Source organism: Ascaphus truei, chromosome 17 (genome assembly GCF_040206685.1).
Source record: "Ascaphus truei isolate aAscTru1 chromosome 17, aAscTru1.hap1, whole genome shotgun sequence".
Classification (NCBI taxonomy): domain Eukaryota; kingdom Metazoa; phylum Chordata; class Amphibia; order Anura; family Ascaphidae; genus Ascaphus; species Ascaphus truei.
Genome location: NC_134499.1, coordinates 19536195 through 19554906, shown reverse-complemented (window position 1 = coordinate 19554906; position 18712 = coordinate 19536195). Strand labels below are relative to the sequence as shown.

The 18712-nt window shown below is 55.4% G+C and overlaps 1 protein-coding gene across 2 annotated transcripts in view; it reads left to right on the top strand.

Annotated features, from left to right (window-relative positions):
* Positions 1-18712, top strand: part of DOCK3 (dedicator of cytokinesis 3) — a 167715-nt gene that overhangs the window by 129235 nt on the left and 19768 nt on the right. The window contains exons 28-35 of one of the 2 annotated variants that reach the window (XM_075574193.1): positions 496-590; positions 701-776; positions 4125-4225; positions 4303-4361; positions 11535-11683; positions 13622-13707; positions 16027-16053; positions 17097-17192. In XM_075574193.1, the coding sequence (XP_075430308.1) occupies positions 496-590; positions 701-776; positions 4125-4225; positions 4303-4361; positions 11535-11683; positions 13622-13707; positions 16027-16053; positions 17097-17192 (689 nt within the window). The remainder of the gene's footprint in view (positions 1-495; positions 591-700; positions 777-4124; positions 4226-4302; positions 4362-11534; positions 11684-13621; positions 13708-16026; positions 16054-17096; positions 17193-18712) is intronic. The other variant, XM_075574192.1, reaches the window with a different exon arrangement.

Sequence of the window (18712 nt, the reverse complement as noted above, 5' to 3'; positions counted from 1 at the left end):
ATGGGGCAGTATGCCCATTATTGGGGTGACACAGGGGGCAGTATGCCAGTTATTGGGGTGACACAGGGGGCAGTATGCCAGTTATTGGGGTGACACAGGGGGCAGTATGCCAGTTATTGGGGGGACACAGGGGGCAGTATGCCCATTATTGGGGTGACACAGGGGGCAGTATGCCAGTTATTGGGGTGACACAGGGGGCAGTATGCCAGTTATTGGGGTGACACAGAGGACAGTATGCCAGTTATTGGGGTGACACAGAGGGCAGTATGCCAGTTATTGGGGTGTCACAGGGGGCAGTATGCCAGTTATTGGGGTGTCACAGGGGGCAGTATGCCAGTTATTGGGGTGACACAGAGGACAGTATGCCAGTTATTGGGGTGACACAGAGGGCAGTATGCCAGGTTTTGGGGTGACACAGAGGGCAGTATGCCAGTTATTGGGGTGACACAGAGGGCAGTATGCCAGTTATTGGGGTGACACTTATTTTTGCCCCAGGAATTCCTGCTGAAGATTTTCTGCGTCTTTCGGAACCTGCTGAAGTTGAGCGTTTTCCCCCAGGACTGGACGGTCATGAGACTCCTAACCAGCAAGTGAGAGCTGCAGCGACCGCCCCTCACACGTGTATACCGCACCCAGCACACTGCCAGTGAGAGACACACATATATACAGCCCATTATACACTCTTACTCTCTGTATACAGCATTATTGTGACGACCGTTCAGCATGTGTCTGCCGCTCTGCACAAGCACTTCTGTGATGGAGACTTCGACTTCAAGGTAACTACCCCCTGGGGCAAACATTCCCCCATATACTGCGGGGGGAATACCCCTATATACTGCGGGAGAATACCCCCATATACTGCAGGGAGAATACCCCCATATACTGCAGGGAGAATACCCCTATATACTGCAAGGAGAATACCCCTATATACTGCAGGGACAATACCCCTAAATACTGCAGAGAAAATTCCCCTATATACTGCAGGGGAAATTCCCCTATATACTGAAGGGGAAATACCCCTATATACTGCGGAGACAATACCAGGAATACGACACTTCTAATACTGCCCTCCTCTCTCCTCTCCCATAAAAGATGATGCTTGTCATACAGCCCCCCACCCTCTCCCAGTCACTCTGTAATGCCCCCAACCCCGTGATTCCCTAGAAGGTCACTCTGTGATCCCCCGGGTCACTGCAATACCCCCCCCCCCCCCACCCTCTTGTGATTCCCCTGCAGGTTACTTTGTAATTCCCCCCAGTGATTCCCCTATAGGTCACTGATACCACCCCCTGTAATCTCCCCCAGATAACTCTGTAATGTCCCCTCTATATCCCCCCCCCCCCGGTCACTCAGTAATTCCCCCCCTGTGATCCCCATCCCCCCCTGGGTCACTCAGTAATTCCCCCTCTGTGATCCCCCCAGGTCACTCAGTAATGCCTCCCTGTGATCCCCCCAGGACACTCATTAATTCCCCCTCTGTGATCCCCCCATGTAACTCTGTAATGCCCCCTGTGATCCCCCATGGGTCACTCAGTAATGCCCCCCCTGTGATCCCCCCTGGGTCACTCAGTAATGCCCTCTCTGTGACCCCCCCAGGTCACTCAGTAATTCCCCCCCTGTGATCCCCCCCAGGTCACTCAGTAATTATCCCCCTGTGATCCCCCCCCCCCCAGGTCACTCAGTAATTCCCACCCTGTGATCCGCCCCCAGGTCACTCAGTAATGCCCCCGTGACCCCCCCCAGGTTACTCAGTAATGCCCCCCCTGTGATCCCCCCCAGGTCACTCAGTAATGCTCCCTCTGTGACCCCCCCTGAGTCACTCAGTAATTCCCCCCCTGTGATCCCCCCAGCTCACTCAGTGATCCCCCTAGGTCACTCAGTAATGCCCCCCTGTGATCCCCCCAGGTCACTCAGTAATGCCCCCCTATGATCCCCCCCAGGTCACTCAGTAATGCCCCCCTATGATCCCCCCCAGGTCACTCAGTAATGCCCCCCCTGTGATCCCCCCCAGGTCACTCAGTAATGCTCCCTCTGTGACCCCCCCCCCCCAGGTCACTCAGTAATGCCCCCCTATGATCCCCCCCAGGTCACTCAGTAATGCCTCCCTGTGATCCCCCCCAGGTCACTCAGTAATGCCCCTTGTGATCCCCCCCAGGTCACTCAGTATTGCGCCCCTGTGATCCCCCCCAGGTCACTCAGTAATGCCTCCCTGTGATCCCCCCAGGTCACTCAGGCATTACTGTGATCCCCCCCAGGTCACTCAGTAATGCCTCCCTGTGATCCCCCCCAGGTCACTCAGTAATGCCTCCCTGTGATCCCCCCAGGTCACTCAGTAATGCCCCCTGTGATCCCCCCCAGGTCACTCAGTAATGCCCCCTGTGATCCCCCCCAGGTCACTCAGTAATGCCCCCTGTGATCCCCCCCAGGTCACTCAGTAATGCCCATCTGTGATCCCCCCCAGGTCACTCAGTAATTCCCCCCCTGTGATCCTCCCCCAGGTCACTCAGTAATTCCCACCCTGTGATCCGCCCCCAGGTCACTCAGTAATGCCCCCGTGATCCCCCCCAGGTCACTCAGTAAAGCCCCTCCTGTGATCCCCCCCCAGGTCACTCAGTAATGCTCCCTCTGTGACCCCCCCCTGAGTCACTCAGTAATTCCCCCCCTGTGATCCCCCCAGGTCACTCAGTGATCCCCCCAGGTCACTCAGTAATGGCCCCCTGTGATCCCCCCCAGGTCACTCAGTAATGCCCCCCTGTGATCCCCCCCCAGGTCACTCAGTAATGCCCCCCCCTATGATCTCCCCCCAGGTCACTCAGTAATGCTCCCTCTGTGACCCCCCCTCCCCCCCCCAGGTCACTCAGTAATACCCCCTGTGATCCCCCCCAGGTCACTCAGTAATGCCCCCCTGTGATCCCCCCCAGGTCACTCAGTAATGCCCCCCCCTGTGATCCCCCCCAGGTCACTCAGTAATGCTCCCTCTGTGACCCCCCCTCCCCACCCCCCAGGTCACTCAGTAATGCCTCCCTATGATCCCCCCAAGGTCACTCAGTAATGCCCCTCTGTGATCCCCCCCAGGTCACTCAGTAATGCCCCCTGTGATCACCCCCAGGTCACTCAGTAATGCCACTCTGTGATCCCCCCAGGTCACTCAGTAATACCCCCTGTGATCCCCCCCAGGTCACTCAGTAATGCCCCCTATGATCCCCCTCAGGTCACTCAGTAATGCCCCCTGTGATCCCCCCAGGTCACTCAGTAATACCCCCTGTGATCCCCCCCAGGTCACTCAGTAATGCCCCCTGTCATCCCCCCCAGGTCACTCAGTAATGCCCCCTGTGATACCCCCCAGGTCACTCAGTAATGCCCCCTGTGATCCCACCCAGGTCACTCAGTAATGCCCCCTGTGATCCCCCCAAGGTCACTCAGTAATGCCCCTCTGTGATCCCCCCCAGGTCACTCAGTAATGCCCCCTGTGATCACCCCCAGGTCACTCAGTAATGCCACTCTGTGATCCCCCCCAGGTCACTCAGTAATACCCCCTGTGATCCCCCCCAGGTCACTCAGTAATGCCCCCTGTGATCCCCCTCAGGTCACTCAGTAATGCCCCCTGTGATCCCCCCAGGTCACTCAGTAATACCCCCTGTGATCCCCCCCAGGTCACTCAGTAATGCCCCCTGTCATCCCCCCCAGGTCACTCAGTAATGCCCCCTGTGATACCCCCCAGGTCACTCAGTAATGCCCCCTGTGATCCCACCCAGGTCACTCAGTAATGCCCCCTGTGATCCCCCCAGGTCACTCAGTAATGCCCCCTGTGATCCCCCCCAGGTCACTCAGTAATGCCACCTGTGATCCCCCCAGGTCACTCAGTAATGCCCCTCTGTGATCCCCCCCAGGTCACTCAGTAATGCCCCCTGTGATCCCCCCCAGGTCACTCAGTAATGCCCCCTGTGATCCCCCCCAGGTCACTCAGTAATGCCCCCTGTGATCCCCCCCAGGTCACTCAGTAATGCCCCCTGTGATCCCCCAGGTCACTCAGTAATGCCCCCTGTGATCCCCCCAGGTCACTCAGTAATGCCCCCTGTGATCCCCCCAGGTCACTCAGTAATGCCCCCTGTGATCCCCCCCAGGTGTGGAACTCTTATTTCAGCCTGGCCGTCCTGTTCATTAACCAGCCCAGCCTGCAGCTGGAGTCCTGCACAGCCGGAAGAAAGAGGAGAGTGCTGGACAAGTAAGAGCGCTCTCTGCGCTGGGGGGTGGGAATGAGGTCAGGGGGCACAGCCGCTGTGACTGTCCCATGTGTTTCAGGTACGGGGACATGCGTGTCATGATGACATATGAGCTCTTCAACATGTGGCAGAACCTGGGTAGGTTTATGGTACACACACACGTGTATCTAATCCCGTGTTGCTGTCTCTCACGCTCCTCCTCTGTCTCCACGCTTCATCACTAATTTATTCTCTCTCCATCCTCCTCTCTCTCTCTCTCTCTCTCTGTCTGTCTGTCTCTCTCCATCCTCCTCTCTATGTCTCTCTCTGTCTCTCTCTCTCTGTCTGTCTCTCTCCATCCTCCTCTCTCTGTCTCTCTCTCCATCCTCCTCTTTCTCTGTTCTTCCTCCTTTCTCTCTCTCCGTCATCCTCTCCCTCCGTCCTTCTCTCTCTCTCTCCATCCTCCTCTCTTACATCCTTCTTTCTATCTCTGCGTCGTCCTCTCTCCCCATCCTCCTCTCTCCCCATCCTTCTCTCTCTGTCACTCTTTCCTTCTCTCTCTGTCCTTCCCCCTCTCTCCATCCTCCTCTTTCTCTGCTCTTCCTCTTTCTCTCTCCCCATCATCCTCTCCCTCCGTCCTTCTCTCCCTGTCTCTCTCTCCATCCTCCTCTCTCTGTCCTTCGCTCTCTTTATCCTCCTCTCCTTCTCTGTCTCTCTCTCTTTCTCTCTCTCCATTGTCCTCTCTCTCTCCCTTTCTCTCTCGCTCTCTCTCTCCATTGTCCTCTCTCTCTCTCTCTCCGTCCTTCTCTCTCTCTCAAACCAAATGAGCTTTATTGGCATGACAGAAACCCATGTCAGTATTGCAAAAGTATGAGTATATGGGTAACCGTTACACACAGGGATGTGTGGGTTAGTGGGCGTCTCTCAGCCGGTGGCAGGTGCTGATATAGTGTGCAGCCAGTCCTGCGGTGGTTTCATCTTCTCCCAGGAGGATCGCTATTTTTTGGTTCTCCTCTATATTATGAAAGTTCTGGATAAGAGCTGTGAGTTTCTCCATGTGGGCGCTCCTCACTTCAGAGTATTGTGTGCAACGCAGCAGGAAGTGGGTTTCATCTTCTAACTCTCCTAGTTCACATCGCTGGCACAGTCTCACCTCCCAGGGCTTCCAGTTCTGTCTGTGTCTGCCTGTGTCTCTCTCACACCTCTCCTAGCTCACATCACTGGCACAGTCTGATCTTCCGGGGCTTCCAGTTCTGTCTGTGTCTGCCTGTGTCTCTCACACACCTCTCCTAGCTCACATCGCTGGCACAGTCTCACCTCCCGGGGCTTCCAGTTCTGTCTGTGTTTGCCTGTGTCTCTCACACACCTCTCCTAGCTCACATCGCTTGCACAGCCTCATCTCCCGGGGCTTCCAGTTCTGTCTGTGTCTGCCTGTGTCTCTCACACACACCTCTCCTAGCTCACATCGCTGGCACAGTCTCACCTCCCGTGGCTTCCAGTCCTGTCTGTGTCTGCCTGTGTCTCTCACACCTCTCCTAGCTCACATCGCTGGCACAGTCTCATCTCCCGGGGCTTCCAGTCCTGCCTGTGTCTCTCACACCTCTCCTAGCTCACATCGCTGGCACAGTCTCATCTCCCGGGGCTTCCTGTTCTGTCTCTGCCTGTGTCTCATATACCTCTCCTAGCTCACATCGCTGGCACAGTCTCATCTCCCGGGGCTTCCAGTTCTATCTGTGTCTGCCTGTGTCTCATACACCTCTCCTAGCTCACATCGCTGGCACAGTCTCATCTCCCGGGGCTTCCAGTTCAGCCTGTGTCTGCCTGTGTCTCTCACACACCTCTCCTAGCTCACATCGCTGGCACAGTCTCATCTCCCGGGGCTTCCAGTTCTGCCTGTGTCTGCCTGTGTCTCTCACACACCTCTCCTAGCTCACATCGCTGGCACAGTCTCATCTCCTGGGGCTTCCAGATCTGTCTGTGTCTGCCTGTGTCTCTCACACACCTCTCCTAGCTCACATCGCTGGCACAGTCTCATCTCCCGGGACTTCCAGTTCTGTCTGTGTCTGCCTGTGTCTCTCACACGCCTCTCCTAGCTCACATCGCTGGCACAGTCTCATCTCCCGGGGCTTCCAGTTCTGCCTGTGTCTCTCACGCACCTCTCCTAGCTCACATCGCTGGCACAGTCTCATCTCCTGGGGCTTCCAGTTCTGTCTGTGTCTGCCTGTGTCTCTCACACACCTCTCCTAGCTCACATCGCTGGCACAGTCTCATCTCCCGGGACTTCCAGTTCTGTCTGTGTCTGCCTGTGTCTCTCACACGCCTCTCCTAGCTCACATCGCTGGCACAGTCTCATCTCCCGGGGCTTCCAGTTCTGTTTGTGTCTCTCACACACCTCTCCTAGCTCACATCGCTGGCACAGTCTCATCTCCCGGGGCTTCCAGTTCTGCCTGTGTCTCTCACGCACCTCTCCTAGCTCACATCGCTGGCACAGTCTCATATCCCGGGGCTTCCAGTTCTGTCTGTGTCTGCCTGTGTCTCTCTCACACACCTCTCCTAGCTCACATCGCTGGCACAGTCTCATCTCCCGGGGCTTACAGTTCTGTCTGTGTCTGTCTGTGTGTCTCACACACATCTCCTAGCTCACATCGCTGGCACAGTCTCATCTCCCGGGGCTTACAGTTCTGTCTGTGTCTGTCTGTGACTCTCACACACATCTCCTAGCTCACATCGCTGGCACAGTCTCATCTCCCGGGGCTTCCAGTTCTGCCTGTGTCTGCCTGTGTCTCTCACACACCTCTCCTAGCTCACATCGCTGGCAGTCTCATCACCCGGGGCTTCCAGTTCTCTCTGTGTCTGCCTGTATCTCTCACACACCTCTCCTAGCTCACATCGCTGGCACAGTCTCACCTCCTGGGGCTTCCAGTTCTGTCTGTGTCTGCCTGTGTCTCTCTCACACACCTCTGCTAGCTCACATCGCTGGCACAGTCTCATCTCCCGGGGCTTCCACTTCTGTCTGTGTCTGTCTGTGTCTCTCACACACATCTTCTAGCTCACATCGCTGGCACAGTCTCATCTCCCGGGGCTTCCAGTTCTGTCTGTGTCTGCCTGTGTCTGCCTGTGTCTCACACACCTCTCCTAGCTCACATCGCTGGCACAGTCTCATCTCCCGGGGCTTCCAGTTCTGCCTGTGTCTGCCTGTGTCTCTCACACACCTCTCCTAGCTCACATCGCTGGCCGTCTCACCTCCCGGGGCTTCCAGTTCTGTCTGTGTCTGCCTGTGTCTCTCACTCACCTCTCCTAGCTCACATCGCTGGCACAGTCTCATCTCCCGGGGCTTCCAGTTCTGCCTGTGTCTGCCTGTGTCTCTCACACACCTCTCCTAGCTCACATCGCTGGCAGTCTCATCACCCGGGGCTTCCAGTTCTCTCTGTGTCTGCCTGTATCTCTCACACACCTCTCCTAGCTCACATCGCTGGCACAGTCTCACCTCCCGGGGCTTCCAGTTCTGTCTGTGTCTGCCTGTGTCTCTCTCACACACCTCTGCTAGCTCACATCGCTGGCACAGTCTCATCTCCCGGGGCTTCCACTTCTGTCTGTGTCTGTCTGTGTCTCTCACACACATCTTCTAGCTCACATCGCTGGCACAGTCTCATCTCCCGGGGCTTCCAGTTCTGTCTGTGTCTGCCTGTGTCTGCCTGTGTCTCACACACCTCTCCTAGCTCACATCGCTGGCACAGTCTCATCTCCCGGGGCTTCCAGTTCTGCCTGTGTCTGCCTGTGTCTCTCACACACCTCTCCTAGCTCACATCGCTGGCAGTCTCACCTCCCGGGGCTTCCAGTTCTGTCTGTGTCTGCCTGTGTCTCTCACTCACCTCTCCTAGCTCACATCGCTGGCACAGTCTCATCTCCTGGGGCTTCCAGTTCTGTCTGTGTCTGCCTGTGTCTCTCACACACCTCTCCTAGCTCACATCGCTGGCACAGTCTCATCTCCCGGGACTTCCAGTTCTGTCTGTGTCTGCCTGTGTCTCTCACACGCCTCTCCTAGCTCACATCGCTGGCACAGTCTCATCTCCCGGGGCTTCCAGTTCTGTTTGTGTCTCTCACACACCTCTCCTAGCTCACATCGCTGGCACAGTCTCATCTCCCGGGGCTTCCAGTTCTGCCTGTGTCTCTCACGCACCTCTCCTAGCTCACATCGCTGGCACAGTCTCATATCCCGGGGCTTCCAGTTCTGTCTGTGTCTGCCTGTGTCTCTCTCACACACCTCTCCTAGCTCACATCGCTGGCACAGTCTCATCTCCCGGGGCTTACAGTTCTGTCTGTGTCTGTCTGTGTCTCTCACACACATCTCCTAGCTCACATCGCTGGCACAGTCTCATCTCCCGGGGCTTACAGTTCTTTCTGTGTCTGTCTGTGACTCTCACACACATCTCCTAGCTCACATCGCTGGCACAGTCTCATCTCCCGGGGCTTCCAGTTCTGCCTGTGTCTGCCTGTGTCTCTCACACACCTCTCCTAGCTCACATCGCTGGCAGTCTCATCACCCGGGGCTTCCAGTTCTCTCTGTGTCTGCCTGTATCTCTCACACACCTCTCCTAGCTCACATCGCTGGCACAGTCTCACCTCCTGGGGCTTCCAGTTCTGTCTGTGTCTGCCTGTGTCTCTCTCACACACCTCTGCTAGCTCACATCGCTGGCACAGTCTCATCTCCCGGGGCTTCCACTTCTGTCTGTGTCTGTCTGTGTCTCTCACACACATCTTCTAGCTCACATCGCTGGCACAGTCTCATCTCCCGGGGCTTCCAGTTCTGTCTGTGTCTGCCTGTGTCTGCCTGTGTCTGCCTGTGTCTCACACACCTCTCCTAGCTCACATCGCTGGCACAGTCTCATCTCCCGGGGCTTCCAGTTCTGCCTGTGTCTGCCTGTGTCTCTCACACACCTCTCCTAGCTCACATCGCTGGCCGTCTCACCTCCCGGGGCTTCCAGTTCTGTCTGTGTCTGCCTGTGTCTCTCACTCACCTCTCCTAGCTCACATCGCTGGCACAGTCTCATCTCCCGGGGCTTCCAGTTCTGCCTGTGTCTGCCTGTGTCTCTCACACACCTCTCCTAGCTCACATCGCTGGCAGTCTCATCACCCGGGGCTTCCAGTTCTCTCTGTGTCTGCCTGTATCTCTCACACACCTCTCCTAGCTCACATCGCTGGCACAGTCTCACCTCCCGGGGCTTCCAGTTCTGTCTGTGTCTGCCTGTGTCTCTCTCACACACCTCTGCTAGCTCACATCGCTGGCACAGTCTCATCTCCCGGGGCTTCCACTTCTGTCTGTGTCTGTCTGTGTCTCTCACACACATCTTCTAGCTCACATCGCTGGCACAGTCTCATCTCCCGGGGCTTCCAGTTCTGTCTGTGTCTGCCTGTGTCTGCCTGTGTCTCACACACCTCTCCTAGCTCACATCGCTGGCACAGTCTCATCTCCCGGGGCTTCCAGTTCTGCCTGTGTCTGCCACACACCTCTCCTAGCTCACATCGCTGGCAGTCTCACCTCCCGGGGCTTCCAGTTCTGTCTGTGTCTGCCTGTGTCTCTCACTCACCTCTCCTAGCTCACATCGCTGGCACAGTCTCATCTCCCGGGGCTTCCAGTTCTGTCTGTGTCTCTCACACACCTCTCCTAGCTCACATCGCTGGCACAGTCTCACCTCCCGGGGCTTCCAGTTCTGTCTGTGTCTGCCTGTGTCTCTCACACACCTCTCCTAGCTCACATCACTGGCACAGTCTCATTCCCGGGGCTTCCAGTTCTGTCTGTGTCTGCCTGTGTCTCTCACTCACCTCTCCTAGCTCACATCGCTGGCACAGTCTCATCTCCCGGGGCTTCCAGTTCTGTCTGTGTCTGTCTGTGTCTCTCACACACCTCTCCTAGCTCACATCGCTGGCACAGTCTCACCTCCCGGGGCTTCCAGTTCTGTCTGTGTCTGCCTGTGTCTCTCACACACCTCTCCTAGCTCACACCGCTGGCACAGTCTCATCTCAGTCTCATTTCAAAATAGTTTCTATTTCCAGGCTGTGGGCGCTCATTCTGTACTGGCCCAAGGTCTGTCTCTGCTTTGGGTCTTTGCCCCTCAGTAGGTAGGGTGCCAGAGTGTATTCTCTCTGTAGGCTGTGGTAGGTTTCCAGCTTCTTTGAGCGCTGGATATCCTTTTACCACACAGTCACATACTGCTCCTTCATTTCGCTGGCGATTGAGTTGATTTGTTTTTGCGCAGGTTGTTAATCTGTGTGGGGTTTTGTTCTGGGAGTGAGAGGACAAGTTGTTTGATGGCACAGGGTTTAGTGAGGAGCTCCTGGCTTCTCATTGCTCTGTAGCAGTAAGACTGGGTGGCTGTTTGTGAGCCCAGAATGTCAGAGCTTTCTTCTGTACAGTGAGCAGTAGAGGAAAGCGGCCCAGCTCAGTCTGGCATGCACTGTTTGATGTACTCCTGTGTACTTGGAGAAGTATCCTCTCTGCTCTTCTCTCTCTGCCCCTTTCTCTCTCTCCACGCCCTCCTCTCTGCTCTTCTCTCTCTCCCCCCTTCTCTCTTTCCCCCCTTCTCTCTCTGCCCCCCCATCTTTCACTCCCTCTCTCCTTTGGTCCCCTCTCTAACTATTTTCCTTCCCCACAATGTGAGTCACTATTAAAATGTAGTATGTCAAGAAAACCAACCAATGCTTAGATAACACGTCTCTTCCTCTCTCCTTCCCTTTCTCCCTTTATCTATCATTCCTCTTTTCTCTCTTACACTGTGTGTTTCTTTTCTCATTCCTCTCTCATACTCTCTTCCACCCCCTACCTATCTCTCTCCCCCCCCTCTCTTCCCCTCTCTATCTCTCCACCCCTCCCTCTTTCTCTGCCCCCTCTCTCCCCCTCCCTCTCTCCCTCTCTCTCTGCCCCCTCCCCCCTCTCTCTCCACCCCCCTTCCCCCTCTCTCTCTCCCCCCCATCTCTCTCTCTCTCTTCCCCCCAACTCTCTCTCTCCCCCTCTCTCTCTCTCTTCCCTCACCTATCTCTCGCTCCCCCCCCTCTCTCTCTCTTCCCTCCCCCCTCTCTCTTCCCCCTCCCTCCCCCCTCTCTTTCTCTTCCTCCTGCCTCTCACTCTCTCTCTCTCCCCCCTTTATCTCTCTCTCTCTCTCTCTTCCCCCACCTATTTCTCGCCCTCCCCCCCCCTCTCTCTCTCTCCCCCCCCCTCTCTCTCTCCCCCCCACTCTCTCTCCCCCCCTCTCTTTCTCCCCCCCCACTCTCTCTCCCCCCCCCCTCCCCCTTCTCTTTCTCTTCCCCCTGCCTCTCTCTCTCCCTCTGTTCCAGGGGAGCACAAGCATCACTTTATCCCGGGGATGATTGGCCCTTTTCTTGGGGTGACACTCGTCCCTCAGCCCGAGGTGCGAAATATAATGATCCCGATCTTCCACGATATGATGGACTGTGAGCAGCGGCGCAACGGCAACTTCAAGCAAGTGAGCCATGCAGCCACGCGCGGAGCCTCCCCCCGACACGCAGCCACACGCAGAGCCCCCCCCCCGACACGCAGCCACACACGGAGCCCCCCCCAACACGCAGCCACACGCGGAGACTCCCCCTCGACACGCAGCCACACGCGGAGCCCCCCCCCGACACGCAGCCACACGTGGAGACTCCCCCCGACACGCAGCCACATGCGGAGCCTCCCCCCGACACGCAGCCACGCGCAGAGCCACCCCCCGACACGCAGCCACACGCGGAGCCCCCCCCGACACGCAGCCACACGCGGAGACTCCCCCCGACACGCAGACAGGCGCGGAGCCTCCCCCCGACACGCAGCCACACTCGGAGCCTCCCCCCAACACGCAGCCACGCGCGGAGCCTCCCCCCGACACGCAGCCACACGCGGAGCCTCCCCCCGACACGCAGCCACACGCGGAGCCTCCCCCCGACACGCAGCCACACGCGGAGCCTCCCCCCGACACGCAGCCACACGCGGAGCCTCCCCCCGACACGCAGCCACACGCGGAGCCCCCCCCGACACGCAGCCACACGCGGAGACTCCCCCCGACACGCAGCCACACGCGGAGACTCCCCCTGTCACGCAGCCACGCGCGGAGCCCCCCCCGACACGCAGCCACACGCGGAGCCCCCCCCGACACGCAGCCACACGCGGAGCCCCCCCCCCCGACACGCAGACACACGCGGAGACTCCCCCTGTCACGCAGCCACGCGCGGAGCCTCCCCCCGACACGCAGACACACGCGGAGCCTCCCCCCGACACGCAGCCACACGCGGAGCCCCCCCAACACGCAGCCACACACGGAGACTCCCCCCGACACGCAGCCACACGCGGAGACTCCCCCCGACACGCAGCCACACGCGGAGCCTCCCCCCGACACGCAGCCACACTCGGAGCCTCCCCCCGACACGCAGCCACACGCGGAGACTCCCCCCCGACATGCAGCCACACGCGGAGACTCCCCCTGACACGCAGCCACATGCTGAGACTCCCCCTGACACGCAGCCACACGCTGAGACTCCCCCTGACACGCAGCCACACGCAGAGACTCCCCCTGACACGCAGCCACACGTGGAGATTTCCCCTGACATGCAGCCACACGCGGAGCCTCCCCCCGACACGGGGCCACACGTGGAGACTCCCCCCGACACGCAGCCACACGCGGAGACTCCCCCTGACATGCAGCCACATGCGGACACTCCCCCTGTCATGCAGCCACACGCGAAGCCACCCCCTGGCACGCAGCCACACGCAGAGCCTCCCCTTACACACAGCCACACGCGCAGCCTCCCCCTGGCACGCAGCCACACGTGGAGCCCCCCGTCTGACATAAAGACAAGAATAGCCTGCAACTCCCACTCTTTCTCTGCCCCTTCTCTCCTTTTCTCCCGTGCTGCCCCTTCCCCCTCCACCCCCCCATGCTACCCCTTCTCCCCTCTACCCCCCTGTGCTGCCCTTTCTCCTCCCCCACCCGTGCTTCCCCTTCTCCTCCCGCCCCCTGTGATGCCCTGTTCTCTCCCTTTGCCCCCTCTACTGACACTTCTCCCCTCTGCCACCTGCACTGCCCCCGTGCTGCTCTTCTTTTCCCCCCACCCCCGTGCTGCCACTTCTCCCCCCACCCCTGTGCTGCTTGTTCTCTCCCCCTACGCCCCCATACTGACCGCTCTCTGCCCCCCAACCCCATGCTGCCACTTCTCCCCCCCGCCTCCCGTACTGCCCCTTCCACCCCCCCACGCTCCCCCTTTTTCTCCCCTTGTTCTGCCCCTCCTTTGCTGCCCCGTGCTGCCTTTTCTTCCCCCGCCTCCGTGTTGCCCCTTCTCTCCCACCCCTGTGCTTCCCTTGCCCCCGTGCTGCTGCCCCCCCCTGCTCTCCCTCTCTTCCCCCTCCCCCCGTGCACCCCCTCTCTATGCAGGTGGAGGCCGAGCTGATTGATAAACTGGACACGTTGGTGTCTGAGGGGAAAGGAGATGAGAATTATCGGGAGCTGTTCAGTCTCCTGTGAGTGCCAGCCTCACCCAGCGGGCAACGGAGGGGGTGAGAGGGGGGGAGGGATGGGGGGTGTGAGAGGGGGGGCAGGATTGAGGAAGTGTAGCAGGGGAGTGAGGGGGCAGGATCCAGGGGTGTGGGAGCGGTGGGAGGACAGGTTGTGGGGGGGGGTGTTGGAGTGGTGTGAGGAGGGCAGGGTTGGGAGAATGTGGGAGCGGTGTGAGAGGGGCAGTGTGGGGGGGAGCGGTGTGAGAGGGGCAGGGTGCGGGGGAGCTGTGTGAGAGGGGCAGGGTGCGGGGGAGCTGTGTGAGAGGTGCAGGGTGCGGGGCAGGGTGGGGGGGAGCGGTGTGAGAGGTGTGAGAGGGGCAGGGTGTGGGGGAGCGGTGTGAGAGGTGCGGGGGCGGGGTGTGAGGGGCAGGGTGGGGGGGAGCAGTGTGAGGGGCAGGGTGCGGGGGAGCTGTGTGAGGGTCAGGGTGTGCAAACTGTGGGGCGCATCCCCTGAGATTTTCAGGGGGGGGGGGGGCGCAGCGCTTATAGAGGCCCCGATCTCTTCCCAAAATCATTTAAATTAAATGGAAACATATATTAATTATAAATTACATGCTGGGGACTCATAGTACAGTATAGTGTAGTAGATGACAGTGGTGGTGTAGTAGATGACAGTATTGGTGTAGTAGTGTGGTGTAGTAGATGACAATAGTGGTGTAGTAGTGTGGTGTAGTAGATGACAGTAGTGGTGTAGTAGTGTAGTGTAGTAGATGACAGTAGTGGTGTAGTAGTGTGGTGTAGTAGATGACAGTGGTGGTGTAGTAGTGTGGTGTAGTAGATGACAGTGGTGGTGTAGTAGTGTGGTGTAGTAGATGACAGTAGTGGTGTAGTAGTGTTGTGTAGTAGATGACAGTGGTGGTGTAGTAGATGACAGTAGTGGTGTAGTAGTGTAGTGTAGTAGATGACAGTAGTGGTGTAGTAGTGTGGTGTAGTAGATGACAGTAGTGGTGTAGTAGTGTGGTGTAGTAGATGACAGTAGTGGTGTAGTAGATGACAGTAGTGGTGTAGTAGTGTGGTGTAGTAGAGCGCAGTAGGATGTAGGAGTTGATGATGAGCCCAGTAGGATATTGAAGTGTGATGTAGTAGTGTGGTGCTGTAGAGCGCAGTAAGATATACGAGAATTTAGTAGTGTGATGTAGCAGAGCGCAGTGAGGTGTAGTAGGGCATAATAGGATGTAGAAGTGTGATGTAGTACTGTGCAGTAGGAAGTAGTAGTCTGGTGTACTAGAGCACAGTACGATGTTGTTGTGTGGTGTAGCAGAGCACAGTAAGTGGTGTAGCAGAGCACAGTAAGATGTAATAGTGGGGTGTAGCAGAGAACAGTAATATGTAGTAGTGTGGTGTAGCAGAGCACAGTGAAATGTAGTAGTATGATGTAGCAGACCACAGTAAGATGTAGTAGTGGGGTGTACTAGAGCACAGTGCGATGTAGTAGTGTGGTGTAGCAGAGCGCAGTAAGATGTAATAGTGTGGTGTAGCAGAGCGCAGTAAGATGTAATAGTGTGGTGTAGCAGAGCGCAGTAAGATGTAATAGTGTGGTGTAGCAGAGCGCAGTAAGATGTAATAGTGTGGTGTAGCAGAGCACAGTAAGATGTAGTAGTGTGATGTAATAGTGTGGTGTAGTAGAGCGCAGTAAGATGTAATAGTGTGGTGTAGCAGAGAACAATAGGATGTAGAAGTGTGGTGTAGCAGAGCGCAGTAAGATGTAGAAGTGGGATGTAGCAGAGCGCAGTAAGATGTAGAAGTGTGATGTAGCAGAGCGGAGTAGGATGTAGTGTGGTATAGCAGAGCGCAGTAGGATGTAGTGTGGTATAGCAGAGCGCAGTAAGATGTAGTGTGGTATAGCAGAGCGCAGTAGAATGTAGAAGTGTGATGTAATAGTGTGGTATAGCAGGGCGCAGTAGGATGTAGTAGTGTGGTATAGTAGGGCGCAGTAGGATGTAGTAGTGTGATGTAATAGTGTGGTATAGTAGAACGCAGTAGGATGTAGTAGTGTGGTGTAGCAGAGCGCAGTAGGATGTAGTGTGGTATAGCAGAGCGGAGTAGGATGTAGTGTGGTATAGCAGAGCGCAGTAGGATGTAGTGTGGTATAGCAGAGCGCAGTAGGATGTAGTGTGGTATAGCAGAGGGCAGTAGCATGTAGAAGTTGATGTAATACTGTGGTGTAGCTGAGTGCAGTAGGATGTAGCAGAGGGCAGTACATTGGGGCAGTTGATGGGGGATTAGCATCATGATATGTCTGTGTTTGTATCACCCGTCCCCCTCCCCCTGCTGCCGGAGCAGCTCTCAGCTGTTTGGTCCATATCCGAGGTAAGAGGAACAGGGTCTGTGTGTGTGTATACATATATACAGTGTGTGTGTGTGTGTATGCAACATGCATATACATATACTGTATACAGTGTGTGTGCCGCGTTTGTATACATATATAGTGTGTGTGCCGCATGTGTATACATATGTACAGTGTGTGTGCCGCGTGTGTATACATATGTACAGTGTGTGTGCCGCGTGTGTATACATATGTACAGTGTGTGTGCCGCGTGTTTATACATATGTTCAGTGTGTGTGCCGCGTGTGTATACATATGTACAGTGTGTGTGCCGCGTGTGTATACATATGTACAGTGTGTGTGCCGCGTGTGTATACATATGTACAGTGTGTGTGCCGCGTGTTTATACATATGTACAGTGTGTGTGCCGCGTGTGTATACATATGTACAGTGTGTGTGCCGCGTGTGTATACATATGTACAGTGTGTGTGCCGCGTGTGTATACATATGTACAGTGTGTGTGCCGCGTGTGTATACATATGTACAGTGTGTGTGCCGCGTGTGTATACATATGTACAGTGTGTGTGCCGCGTGTGTATACATATGTACAGTGTGTGTGCCGCGTGTGTATACATATGTACAGTGTGTGTGTGCCGCGTGTGTATACATATATACAGTGTGTGTGTTTATGTATTTCAGTGAGTATAGTATTTAGTATGTGTTTCATAAAGCAGACCTGGACCTTGAGAAGCACGGATGTCTCTGTCTGTCTCTGTCTGTCTCTGTCTGTCTCTGTCTGTCTCTGTCTGTCTCTGTCTGTCTCTCGCTCGCTCTCTGTCTCTGTCTGTCTCTCGCTCGCTCTCTGTCTCTGTCTGTCTCTCGCTCGCTCTCTGTCTCTGTCTGTCTCTCTCTCGCTCTCTGTCTGTCTCTCGTTCTCTCAGTCTGTCTCTCGCTCGCTCTCTGTCTGTCAGTCATATGAATGTTGCCTGGGGAGCTCACACTCTAGCTTGGGGGGTGCACGGAGTTGTCAGTCTGTGTGTTGATGCGGTTGGTGTATGCTATACTGACCTCTGACCTCTGACCCAAGCCTGCTGGAGAAGATTGAGCAGGAGACGTGGAGAGAGCCGGGGGTCTCGTTTGTGACCTCAGTGACGCGTCTAATGGAGAGACTGCTGGATTACAGGTACAGCGTTATTATACATGGGTCATGTGATCAGAAGTGGGGTATATATCCCTGGAGGGGGAGATGTACCTATATCACCAGGAGGGGGAGGTGTATGTATCCCCGGAGGGAGAGGTGTATATATACAGTCATGTGAAAAAGAAAGTACACCCTCTTTGAATTCTATGGTTTTACATATCAGGACATAATAACAATCATCTGTTCCTTAGCAGGTCTTAAAATTAGGTAAATACAACCTCAGATGAAGAACAACACATTATATATTACACCGTGTCATGATTTATTTAACAAAAATAAAGCCAAAATGGAGAAGCCATGTGTGAAAAACTAAGTATACCTTATGAGTCAATAGCTTGTAGAACCACCTTTAGCAGCAATAACTTGAAGTAATCGTTTTCTGTATGACTTTATCAGTCTCTCACATTGTTGTGGAGGAATTTTGGCCCACTCTTCTTTACAACGTTGCTTCAGTTCATTGAGGTTTGTGGGCATTTGTTTATGCACAGCTCTCTTAAGGTACAGCCACAGCATTTCAATCGGGTTAAGGTCTGGACTTTGACAGGGCCATTGCAACACCTTGATTCTTTTCTTCTTCAGCCATTCTGTTGTAGATTTGCTGGTGTCCTTGGGATCATTGTCCTGTTGCATGACCCAATTTCGGCCAAGCTTTAGCTGTCGGACAGATGGCTTCACATTTGACTCTAGAATACTTTGGTATACAGAGGAGTTCATGGTCAACTCAATGACTGCAAGGTTCCCAGGTCCTGTGGCTGCAAAAACAAGCCCAAATCATCACCCCTCCAACACCGTGCTTGACAGTTGGTATGAGGTGTTTGTGCTGATATACTGTGTTTGGATTTCGCCAAACGTGGCGCGGTGCATTATGGCCAAACATCTCCACTTTGGTCTTGTCTGTCCAAAGGACATTGTTCCAGAAGTCTTGTGGTTTGTTCAGATGCAACTTTGCAAACATAAGCCGTGCTGCCATGTTCTTTTTACAGAGAAGAGGCTTTCTCCTGGCAACCCTTCCAAACAAACCATACTTGTTCAGTGTTTTCCTAATTGTATTGTCATGAACTTTAACATGCTAACTGAGGCCTGTAGTCTGAGATGTAACTCTTGTTTTTTTTGCAATTTCTCTGAGCATTGCCCAGTCTGACCTTGGTGTGAATTTGCTGGGACGTCCACTCCTGGGAAAATTGGCAACTGTCCTGAATGTTTTCCACTTTTGAATAATCTTTCTCACTGTAGAATGATGGGCTTTAAATTGTTTGGAAATGGCCTTATAACCCTTCCCAGATTGATGGGCAGCAACAATTGCTTCTCTAAGATCATTGCTGATGTCTTTCCTCCTTGGCATTGTGTTAACACACACCTGAATGCTCCAGAACAGCAAACTGCTAAAACTTCAGCTTTTATAGAGGTGGTCACACTTGCTGATGATCAATTAATCAGGGGCATTTGATTAGCAGCACCTGTCTGCTACTTAGCGTCTTAATTGCTATGGAAGCAGTAAGGGT